Source organism: Lethenteron reissneri, chromosome 9 (genome assembly GCF_015708825.2).
Source record: "Lethenteron reissneri isolate LAM-NWPU_2019-01 chromosome 9, ASM1570882v1, whole genome shotgun sequence".
Classification (NCBI taxonomy): domain Eukaryota; kingdom Metazoa; phylum Chordata; class Hyperoartia; order Petromyzontiformes; family Petromyzontidae; genus Lethenteron; species Lethenteron reissneri.
This window is the reverse complement of record NC_083787.1, coordinates 13697526-13710195: the sequence shown is the minus strand read 5'-3', so window position 1 is coordinate 13710195 and position 12670 is coordinate 13697526. Positions and strand designations below refer to the sequence as shown.

General features: G+C 51.8%; 1 protein-coding gene across 16 annotated transcripts in view; it reads right to left on the bottom strand.

The window, feature by feature from the left end:
* LOC133340310 (uncharacterized) overlaps positions 1–12670 on the bottom strand; it is an 81288-nt gene that overhangs the window by 46382 nt on the left and 22236 nt on the right. For all 16 annotated transcript variants that reach the window (XM_061548433.1, XM_061548430.1, XM_061548434.1 and 13 more), the window contains one exon: positions 11832–11969. In XM_061548433.1, coding sequence (XP_061404417.1) covers positions 11832–11969 — 138 coding nt within the window. The remainder of the gene's footprint in view (positions 1–11831; positions 11970–12670) is intronic.

The window sequence follows — 12670 nt, the reverse complement described above, 5'->3', positions numbered from 1 at the left end:
GACCTGGTGCAAGGAAAGAAATTGCCCCCCCCATCCCCCATTCAAATTCCGCCCCTTCTTCATAGCCTGGCACCTGGGTCCCTGACAGTGCAGCAGCACAGCCTGCACACTCGATATCTCTGCACTTTCAGGGTCATTGTAATAATTATTATAACAGAGGCACACAACCTTTGTGGTTACATCCGATACATTGGGCAACCATAACACACGCATACCCACATCGCTGTTCAGAAGAAGGGCCATTTCCCAAAACATCACCTATTATATATCTCCTTAAGGTTATTGACAAATGTGTAAAGTTTTTTGTTAATTGTGTTTGTGCACCACTTCCAGTGCAGGGTGTCACTGGGCTACACTGGTGACACAGGGTGTCACTGGTGATGCAGGGTGTCACTGGGCTACACTGATGATGCAGGGTGTCACTGGGCTACGCTGGTGACACAGGGTGTCACTGGGCTACGCTGGTGACGCAGGGTGTCACTGGGCTACACTAGTGACGCAGGGTGACGCTGGTGACGCAGGGTGTCACTGGGCTACGCTGGTGACGCAGGGTGACGCTGGGTTACGCTGGTGACGCAGGGTGACACTGGTGACGCAGGGTGTCACTGGGCTACACTGGTGACGCAGGGTGTCACTGGGCTACGCTGGTGACGCAGGGTGTCACTGGGCTACACTGGTGACGCAGGGTGTCACTGGGCTACACTGGTGACGCAGGGTGTCACTGGGCTACACTGGTGACGCAGGGTGTCACTGGGCTACACTGGTGACGCAGGGTGTCACTGGGCTACGCTGGTGACGCAGGGTGTCACTGGGCTACGCTGGTGACGCAGGGTGACGCTGGTGACACAGGGTGTCACTGGGCTACGCTGGTGACGCAGGGTGACGCTGGGTTACGCTGGTGACGCAGGGTGACACTGGTGACGCAGGGTGTCACTGGGCTACACTGGTGACGCAGGGTGTCACTGGGCTACGCTGGTGACGCAGGGTGTCACTGGGCTACACTGGTGACGCAGGGTGTCACTGGGCTACACTGGTGATGCAGGGTGTCACTGGGCTACACTGGTGACGCAGGGTGTCACTGGGCTACACTGGTGACGCAGGGTGTCACTGGGCTACGCTGGTGACGCAGGGTGTCACTGGGCTACGCTGGTGATGCAGGGTGTCACTGGGCTACGCTGGTGACGCAGGGTGTCTGGGCTACGCTGGTGATGCAGAGTGACACTGGGCTACGCTGGTGACGGAGGGTGTCACTGGGCTACGCTGGTGATGCAGGGTGTCACTGGGCTATGCTGGTGACGCAGGGTGTCACTGGGCTACGCTGGTGACGCAGGGTGTCACTGGGCTACACTGGTGACGCAGGGTGTCACTGGGCTACGCTGGTGACGCAGGGTGTCAATGGTCTACACTGGTGACGCAGGGTGTCGCTGGGCTACGCTGGTGACGCAGGGTGTCAATGGGCTACGCTGGTGACGCAGGGTGTCACTGGGCTACACTGGTGACGCAGGGTGACGCTGGGTTACGCTGGTGACACAGGGTGACACTGGTGACGCAAGGTGTCACTGGGCTACGCTGGTGACGCAGGGTGACGCTGGGTTACGCTGGTGATGCAGGGTGACACTGGTGACGCAGGGTGTCACTGGGCTACACTGGTGACGCAGGGTGACGCTGGTGACGCAGGGTGTCGCTGGGCTACGCTGGTGACGCAGGGTGTCAATGGGCTACGCTGGTGATGCAGGGTGTCACTGGGCTACACTGGTGACGCAGGATGACACTGGTGACGCAGGGTGTCACTGGGCTACGCTGGTGACGCAGGGTGTCGCTGGGCTACGCTGGTGACGCAGGGTGTCACTGGGCTACGCTGGTGACGCAGGGTGTCACTGGGTGACACTGGTGACGCAGGGTGTCACTGGGCTACGCTGGTGACGCAGGGTGTCACTGGTGACGCAGGGTGTCACTGGGCTACGCTGGTGACGCAGGGTGTTGCTGGGCTACGCTGGTTACGCAGGGTGTCACTGGTGACGCAGGGTGTCACTGGGCTACACTGGTGACGCAGGGTGTCGCTGGGCTACGCTGGTAACGCAGGGTGTCACTGGGCTACGCTGGTGACGCAGGGTGTCACTGGGTGACACTGGTGACGCAGGGTGTCACTGGGCTACGCTGGTGATGCAGGGTGTCACTGGTGACGCAGGGTGTCACTGGGCTACGCTGGTGACGCAGGGTGTTGCTGGGCTACGCTGGTGACGCAGGGTGTCGCTGGGCTACACTGGTGACGCAGGGTGTCGCTGGGCTACACTGGTGACGCAGGGTGTCACTGGGCTACACTGGTGACGCAGGGTGACGCTGGGCTACGCAGGGTGTCACTGGGCTACACTGGTGACGCAGGGTGACGCTGAGCTACACTGGTGATGGAGGGTGTCACTGGGCTACACTGGTGACGCAGATTGCCCGCGTAGAACCGCTGCGGCGTGGCACGCGCGCCCACCGACGCCGATGCCGCCTGCTCAGGAGGGACACGGGAGAAAGCGGTGGTTGGTGATGGTGGCAGTGCACACCCGTAACACCTCTTTTCCACTGTACAACCGAGCCAGGCCAAGGCCATACAGAGTTAGCCCGGCGTCGGTCAGGAGGCATCAGGTTGTCTTTCACTGAAGAAACTGAGATGTGGGTTTGTAAACCCATCTGTGTGGTCCTTTGAGCGTTAACCATTGGCATGCATGGCGATATGGGCGTTTCAGTCTCCTTTCATGAAACATTCCCCAAGACACATTTTTTCAAACAAGTTGATGCTTAAATCTTGACTTAAAGCTTTCATGACTGCAATAATTCATATTCTTTGGGTCTTTCGGTAAAGTCACGTAGATAGGTTCAAAGAAACCAACAAAAACTACGGCGTTTCAATCGCAATATAAACGTTCCTGATGACGAACGCTTGTGTTGAAATCGAAACGTCGTAGTTTTTTGTTTGTTTGTTATTTTTTGTTATTTTCTTTGAACCTATCTACCTGACTTTACTGAAAAACCCAAAGAAGCTGATGCTTGTTTGGAAAAAAAGAGGTGTTAGACTCGGTGAGGTTCTCTTGGAAAAAACAAATAAGACTTGGACTACTACCAACTACTACACTCTGGTCCCACGAGGAGCACAGTCATAATTCCTCCTGTGTTCATCTCAAGGGCAAAGGTCACCCTTCAGGTTAGAAACATTGACCACCAGCTGAGGGCACTGGGTTTTGAGGGCAAGGGGATGTTAAACTAAACAATCTTCATTTTACCAGGGAAGGCACACTGAGCTACACGGCTCTTTTTCAGGTGCAACCTGGCCACAGATGATAGCTCAACAAAGCGGTTATTCATGTGGTAATTTATAGCAGCCAAATACTGGAAACATATGAATGTAAATGTGAAGGAAAAAACCGGAGGACCCGGACTAAAATCCACGTGACCACGGGGAGAACATGCCAACTCCAAATATACAGGCGTCGGGGTCGGGATCGAACCCACAACCTCCTGTATACCAGGTGAGGTAGTTAACATCTCGCCACAGTGGTAGCCAGTAGTTGGTGGGGGGGTGCTGTGGATGTCAAGAAACCGGCTTGGATTGAGAAAAACCTCAAGAAGCTGGCTTTAACAAATGGTGAAAAAATAATAACGTACAAATTTGAGAAAATTCCAAAGTGGTGAAAATGTTTAATTTAATAATATAGATACAATGTTAAGCAATCTCGGTAGAATCTATGTTATGCTATTTATTATTTTAATATTTCAGTAGTTTTATTACTTGGCAGTTTTGTGAAGTATTAAATGTCGCAGGCTCAGCATCTGCGAAGCTATTAATTAACCCTAACAAGCTCTGCGCAGGATGTACTAAAATATAATGAATCGTCCAAGCCTCTGGGCTTAATTAATAGGTTCACTCCACCTTCACTGAATGCTTTGCTCAAATTAATCTGCTGGACAACGGTCTGAAAATGTTATCAGAGCTGCCATGAGTGAACAGAGTTTAGTTTACTTCATTTTAATCAGGCGGGAATGCAAGGCACCTGACAGTCTCATATTTTGCACCTCCGATGAGCGCGATTGGTTACGTACAGTGCGAAAGAAGTTCAACAGTACATATGCAAGTCGTGACCTGGGTCACCAATATGGCAAATAATAATTTAAAATACGGCAAGGAGAACCAAAACAAAATAAGCACGGACTGAGAGTAAAAAAACACTCGACGTAAAGAAACTAATGTGACGGTGCGGTGGGTGCAGAGATGAGAACTACTGGGGCTGGCTTCATCGTTATCCTGTCACTTTTTATGAGGGGGCAAAAACGTATTTTGGAATTCACACACAATCTAATTCTGTAAACAAATTGTACGCAATCCACCCCTGATCGTGGCATAATTGAGACCAAAAGTGGGAAGGTGTTACCGAGGGGTTATGGCAGGGTTAGGGAGGAGCCAACGATGACAAAACGTTTCTGCAAAAGATCGGAAACTTTCTGCCATCGTGCAGAATCAATCGTGGCTTAGAAGCAAGGTTAGCTGGGAAGTAGCACTGCGCTATAAACCAGTGACCCGAGTTCAAATCCCAGCCATCGCTAACATCAGTGGCGAGTGACATGCACTCCCACCTTCTGTTCATCAACTTCCTCTGACGAGCGTCCGCCAGGAGTGATGGGCCCTTAGTAGGCTTTCATTCAGCAGTGGATTGACAAGGAACTGTAAACGATCAAAGTTATTTAAATGCTTACAGCCAAAGGGCTAGCAGCCTTTGACTGTTCGCACTTTGTCCCAGGTGACTCTTTTTCATGAGGCTATCCTTGTCCCCCCCTCTCCCCCCGCGATAGTTCCTTGTTAAACAATGTAAATTTGACAAACGATCTCGAAGCTGTTGTCTTTCGACGCATACTGTCGTTGCAACCTCATAATTTAATCACTGTCTTTGACCAGTTCTTTTGATTTGTATTAATATCAACGAATAATTAAGTAACATCTCTTTGTAAATCAACTTTAGGACATTAGTTGTAAAGTCGTCCGTGCAATGCGATGCGAACTGGCAGGAGACCTAAGTTTGATTCCTGGCTTGCTCTGGGTCTTCCCGAGGGTGACTCGGCTTCAATCGGGCACCTGCTGTGATGTGCATGTTGAAGGTAAGGGCTCTCGGATCGCTGCAGGATAGGGTCTGTTGTATGGTTGGTGGACTGTGGCTTGGTGGCTTATCAACATTTACAGCAGTGTTATCATTCCCATCATCATCATAATTTATCATAATTAACTTAATTTATGATGACCATCACAAGTTTCATGTACAATCATCATTGTCACCACTATCATAATTTTCCATTATTATCATCATCATTATAATCTTGAGTATCATCATATTTAACATTGTCTTCATCATCATCATGATTTTAAGTAGGGCTAAGTCATATTTTGCTTTGTACTACATCAGGGGTCAGCAACCAAAATAATAAGCAGAGCCATTTTTTTCGAATTTGGTAAAAGAGCAACAATGTGAATACGAGACAGTGGTCCATAATAAACGACGTCACGAAGCAGCCCTTAAAGAGCCACATGCGGCTCCGGAGCAGCAGGTTGCCGACCCCCATGCTACATGCTGCATCTTAGCAAAGGGCAAAGCAAGATACACAGATATGAGCATGTGCGAGTGCGTGCAGGTGTTCGTTTGTGAGATGGACAGAGCCTGATTGGTTGACTCAGTCCATCCACTCTCCCCCAACCTAGCGATTGGTTGCAGAGATGCTTTCGGAATGGAGCTCTCCCCATTGCACAAAGCAAAACGGGAGGTAAGCCAACACGTGAATTAGGCGGAATCCAGACTTTGCATGAATCAGGCCCAGAAGGCCGAACGGACAGATTTGGAGAGCCAGGCTTTGTCGACTATCATGGAATAACCGCCAACCGGCGTCGTGCATCGGCAGTCATCAATGCCCTCGTTGTTACAAAGAGCTGATCGCGATTACGAATAAAATGCATTTCTCTCCCCCGGGGGTTTATAGCCTTTTCTTATTCACATACCAAAAAAGCCATGGCCTGCTCGAGTCTCCAGACATTTGTGTCTGTCTGGCATAGAACAATGGCAAGCATCTGTCCGTCCTAATTATTCTCCACAGGCCAGTTACAGTGAGACTGCCATGCAACACGCATACATTATGGCTAATCTGCCCCACTTACTTCCAATATCATAAATATCGCGTGTCGCATTAGCCAGCGTCAACAAACACAACGGCGAGGCCCCGGCCCGGTATTTTATAGTTATGACGACGCGCTTAGCAGGCCCACCGCCGCCACTGAATGGAGGAGAGTGCTGTGACCACAGGCCATATGTGGCCAATTTCCCAATCGCCCATCCGTCTGTAGGCAGCGGCGGTGCCTCACGTTATTAGGCGGCTTAAGAGGCTTTCAACCACACAAAAAGCACGCCAGGCTTGGCCACAGAGGCGAGGGTTGCGGCAGCCACTGCGTCACAGGCACCTTTACATATTGAAGCTTTTCGCTGCAGGGGGGATTCCCACAAAACGGCACACGCAGAGGGCGTGAGAGGGGAACAGTGGCACAGCGCTGCGGTACGAACCCCGGTGACCTGAACTTGAATTTGATTCCCAGCCACGGCTAACGTTGGTGGTGAATGATGTCTGAAACAGCCGTGGGCAACCGCCCTTCACCATCCTGCATTGACCAGTGTGGTGAAGCATGGTCAAACAACCCCCGTGACTGGAGCAGCATGAGGAGGCATTCATCCAGTAGTGGATTGACAAAGGGATGTCAAGTAATTTAAGTAACATAACATTTTAAATCCAGAGTCCCGTATGGATGCAGCATTTGACCGTGTGTTTGTGCATGTGTAGAATATATAGCCGTGTTCTATTGTGTGTGGCGTATATCTAAAGGACTTTCAAAAGTAGGTAAATTCCCATAGAGTAGCAATGTGCAATGTGGATTTTTAAGCAAGCAGATATAATGGTGTTGCAATATATAGATTTGGGAAAAGACACTGTACTAGACAGAATATATGGAGAGATCTCAGTGTGCCAATATCAAGGGTCAGCATGCCATCACCAAGGCCGTGTGCTAGTATTAATCCTTAGTGGGCCACTATGAAACTCATTGTGCTACTGTTGAGAGTCAGTGTGCTGTTGAGGATACGTAATGCACCATTGTCAAGGATCAGTGTTCCACTGTTAGCGTGCTGTTGTTGAGCTCAGCGTGTCAATGTTAAGCTCAGTCTGCTACTGCTGGAGCTCAGAATGCTACTGCCGTGGTAGGGGATGAGTGTACAACAGTCAGTGGTCGGTGTGCCAGTCAGTGGTCGGTGTGCCACTGTCAGTGATCGGTGTGCCACCGTCAGTGGTCGGTGTGCCACCGTCAGTGGTCGGTGTGCGACCGTCAGTGGTCGGTGTGCCACCGTCAGTGGTCGGTGTGCCACCGTCAGTGGTCGGTGTGCCACCGTCAGTGGTCGGTGTGCCACCGTCAGGGGTCGGTGTGCCACCGTCAGTGGTCGGTGTGCCACCGTCAGTGGTCGGTGTGCCACCGTCAGTGGTCGGTGTGCCACCGTCAGTGGTCGGTGTCCCACCGTCAGTGGTCGGTGTGCCAACGTCAGTGGTCGGTGTCCCACCGTCAGTGGTCGGTGTGCCACCGTCAGTGGTCGGTGTGCCACCGTCAGTGGTCGGTGTCCCACCGTCAGTGGTCGGTGTGCCACCGTCAGTGGTCGGTGTGCCACCGTCAGTGGTCGGTGTGCGACCGTCAGTGGTCGGTGTGCGACCGTCAGTGGTCGGTGTGCCACCGTCAGTGGTCGGTGTGCCACCGTCAGTGGTCGGTGTGCCACCGTCAGGGGTCGGTGTGCCACCGTCAGTGGTCGGTGTGCCACCGTCAGTGGTCGGTGTGCCACCGTCAGTGGTCGGTGTGCCACCGTCAGTGGTCGGTGTGCCACCGTCAGTGGTCGGTGTCCCACCGTCAGTGGTCGGTGTGCCACCGTCAGTGGTCGGTGTGCCACCGTCAGTGGTCGGTGTCCCACCGTCAGTGGTCGGTGTGCCACTGTCAGTGGTCGGTGTGCCACTGTCAGTGATCGGTGTGCCGTCAGTCAGTGGTCGGTGTGCCACTGTCAGGGGTCGGTGTGCCACCGTCAGTGGTCGGTGTGCCACAGTCAGTGGTCGGTGTGCCACCGTCAGTGGTCGGTGTGCCACCGTCAGTGGTCGGTGTGCCACCGTCAGTGGTCGGTGTGCCACAGTCAGTGGTCGGTGTGCCACTGTCAGTGGTCGGTGTGCCACTGTCAGTGGTCGGTGTGCCACTGTCAGTGGTCGGTGTGCCACTGTCAGTGGTCGGTGTGCCACTGTCAGTGGTCGGTGTGCCGTCAGTCAGTGGTCGGTGTGCCACTGTCAGTGGTCGGTGTGCCACAGTAAGTGGTCGGTGTGCCACCGTCAGTGGTCGGTGTGCCACCGTCAGTGGTCGGTGTGCCACCGTCAGTGGTCGGTGTGCCACTGTCAGTGGTCGGTGTGCCACAGTCAGTGGTCGGTGTGCCACTGTCAGTGGTCGGTGTGCCACAGTCAGTGGTCGGTGTGCCACAGTCAGTGGTCGGTGTGCCACAGTCAGTGGTCGGTGTGCCACTGTCAGGGGTCGGTGTGCCACTGTCAGTGGTCGGTGTGCTACAGTCAGTGGTCGGTGTGCCACAGTCAGTGGTCGGTGTGCCACTGTCAGGGGTCGGTGTGCCACTGTCAGGAGTCGGTGTGCCACTGTCAGGGGTCGGTGTGCCACCGTCAGTGGTCGGTGTGCTACAGTCAGTGGTCGGTGTGCCACTGTCAGGGGTCGGTGTGCCACTGTCAGGAGTCGGTGTGCCACTGTCAGTGGTCGGTGTGCCACCGTTAGGGGGCCGCTGTTAGGAGTCGGTGGGCCACTGTCAGGGGTCGGTGGGCCACTGTCAGGGGTCAGTGGGCCACTGTCGGCATCAAATTTGAAAAATGAAATCGCTCTTCCCCAGCGTCCGTCTTCAACACGCATCCGGGCACAGAGAAGTTTCAATCCCCCCCAGGCCCAAACGAGGCACGGAGCAGCTCTTTGCTCGTGGGCGACAACCGAGTTGATATATTTTGCCGCACCGTGTGTTCCAAGCAAAACAATCGGGATTCATTCTGACAGAGCAGGCTCGAAAGAAATAGGCTTCTCAGCTGCTGGCCTTTTAAACAATATGATACGCAGAATTACAGACGCTCGCACTCGCACGCCGACTTAAACACCCTTTGTCAAAACCGCGGCTGAACGAATGCCCGTTTGACCATACTTCACCGTGCAGGTCACAGAGCAGTGCGGATTGGTGAAGAGTTGTGTGGCGAGGGGTGGGATGCAGATACCACGAGTCGGCCGTGGTCGAGAACCACACTGAGCTCACGCGGTTCACAGGGTAGTGCACTGCCAGCGCCGCCACCGCTACAATTTACTGTGCTTAATACAGCCACTTACACGTGAATGTAAGAATTGTTACATGTGATATGGGTGTATTTTGATTTGCATTTCGTATGCAGGCCACTGGCTGCTGTCACAGTGACCGTGAATGCACACACGTGTATTTTCACGGTGACCGTGACAAAGACAAAGATCCCCCATGTAGCCTTAACAGACTTTTGGGGAAAATTCTATTAGCGAGCATCTGTAAAGGCCGGCACAGCACACGAAGGGGTAGGTGACCAGCACCAAGCCTGACCGCCTTTGTCTCCCCAGTGGTGATATATTTACACACCGCAGCAGGTACTCAATTGAAGCTGAGTCGACCTAGGAGAGGCCCAGGACCGGTTCAGATAATCGTCACTGGTGTTGGCTGTGAGTGGGAATCGAACCCGGGTCACCGGGTTCGTAGTGCAGGGCCCTCTAACCACTAGACGACCACTCCCCATACGGTGACTGTGAACACACACATACACGCATGCGTGCAGAGAGATCCCTCCCTTGCCGAATATTTTAAACTTACGCCAATTACAGCGCTAGAAGTGATTGTTATTTGTTGTCTGCGGGCCATCGCCATGGCGGCTGCGTTCCTTTACTCACACAAAGCATGATTTTATTATTCCGATGCCGACGTAAGTCTGCTATATTTCCGTCAATGCGCGTGACCATGTCGCCGCTTTATTTACAAGTTTATTTACAACAGCAAACTAAATCACTGCCATCAACTTTGCAAAACATTAACAGTCACTTTCACTCTCCACTCATTCCGATTAAGGCCCTGGTGGCTCCAGCGAGAGCAAAACATTACACAGGCGCTTGCACGAGTCACAGGACATGAGCTTTCTGTCTTTTTCCCCAAATGCATCCAAATTGCGCTATCAGTGTCACATTACGAGGCAGAGTCCATTCGGATCTCTCGCAGAGCAGCGCATCCCCCCTCACCCACCCCCACCGTGTTAGAGAAACAGCGAATATCACATAACTATTCCTGAGATCCCTTCAAGCGACCTCTGGTCCGCACAGTAGGGAGAAGCACTTTCACACCAACTGTTCCTACAGAGAAGAATATTTGCCACATACTGGAATTTGAGCTAAATTAAGTACAGAACCAATTTTCCCGTTACTTTTTTAGTGCTCAGCCTGAGATGATTAACCAAAACCATGCATAACTTATATATTTACCACGTGTGTATGCGTGTCATTGCGTGTTTGCTCTGTACGCGTCAATGGACATCCCGAACACCCGTGCATATGAGATGTTCCATCTCAAGTAAATATATGTTGTACTTCTTCCGCACCGTACGTCAGAATCAGAATATTTAATTAGACTGGATGAATGCAATGGGCTATGAAGCTCTTTTTCACAGATATCCAGCATTGACAAATGTCCGTGCTAATCGGAGGTGCGGGAAATAAAATGTTTAAATGTTACTACGCTTGAGAACACAATTTTAATCACAGTCGGTAGGCTGGAATAAAATCCAGCCTTTCGGTGGCACCAGCTAAGCGTTCTGTGAGCGGTAGAACTTTATGAATTGGACACAAATGCCCGAGACACGGAGAGGGACAAGGACTTGTCGACAATCGGCGCAGGTAACTCAAAGGCACTGTGACAAACGCTGCACCGGCAGTCTCCACTCCAGCTCCTCTCGGACCGGGGTGTCAGTAGAGCTGTCGTGTGGTGGGCCACCATAACGGTGATCACACCGCTAAGGGGAGTGAACTTGGGTGGGCCACAGGGACGTACGGAGGTATGTACAGGCAGTTTCCGGGTTGCAGAAGACCTAACTTACGGAAATCCGACTTTACGGAAATGCTCCAATAAATCGTGTAAAAAATTCAACATGCGGAAATGTTTGCGTTGGTTACGTAACCGCAAATAGTGCAGCGCAGTGAGGTTGCAGATGAATACCGCGTCGACCATTTACCTCGTAAAGTAAATGGATTTTTTTATCTCGTTATGTCATTATTTTCCTTTTGTATCATACAATACTGTATGCTACAGTACTATATGATACAGTAATGAGAGAAAACGAAGTAGTAATCAGGTACGGGAGGCACAACTATTTCCAGTTATTGGATTTCATCTTGATTTTGGGGGAATATTCTTCAGGTTTCCAACATACGGAAAATTCAGGAACGGATCGTTCTGGGGAACCTAACCCTACCATAATCAATCCGGGAACTGCCTGTATATTGAACTTCTTTAGCACCGTACATAGCCAACCGTGCTCACCGGACGTGTGGGGGAAGGCCAACAAACTAAACACAAAAAGCAGTTCTAAAGAAATGAGTTTTCAATTTAGGGACATTGAGTGGTGCAGGGCCCACGCCAGTGCCCGCCTAGCGAAGGCCACGTGTACAGGTAACCAACGAGCAGACGAGCTACCTCAACGTGAGAGCTTGCGATGCGCATCTCGGAGCTGGCCCTGCAGGCATTCTGTGAGCGCGTCCCTGGACGCCACACGGGTCCTCGGCTCCCCAGCGCCTTCCCCCCGGCTCCTCCTCCTCCTCTGTCGCCGCCACACTGCCACACGCACGCACGCGGGGGTCACGCGGATGGACGGATGAGGTCACCACGGGGTCGCGCCAAGCAGCCCGAGTAAATCCCAAGCACGGCGGCAATTACAGCAGTTAAAAAAAAACTCCAGCAGTTTGTCCAACTTAACGGGAGGAAAAAAAACACCTAGTTCCAGAGTAAATCCACAATCATCGCGGTCAAACACACGTCCAAAGTGTTTGCTTGTGTAACATGAAGGGGGTTGATTTTATGAAACCCAAGTGGTATTTACTCAGAGATGTTAAACGGCGGGCAATAACAGTGCAAATAATGCGTGTAATAACGAGAGTGAAGGAATAACCCCGTGGTGCAACAGGTAGCCCGGCGAGGAAAATTACTCCGAGAACTCTCACGGTACAGCAACGTTTAACAAATATTTTCATTGTAACCGGAGTGCATTTGCACACTGCCCACTGTTCTCTACCATCGTTTCAAGGCGTATAAACCCAGTTGTGTAATTTTAAACACTTTTCTGGTCAGCGTGCGCATGCCCAAGTGGGGTAGAATCGGCATGCACGGGAACGCACAGCAGATTCAGCAAGGAATGGAACGGAAGTATCGTCTTCCACAGAAATATATGAAAGAAAACCACGTAAACCATACGTTTAATGTGGCAAATAATAGGTACTAACATTGCCACATAAAAAACCTATCAAAAGCAAATCCGT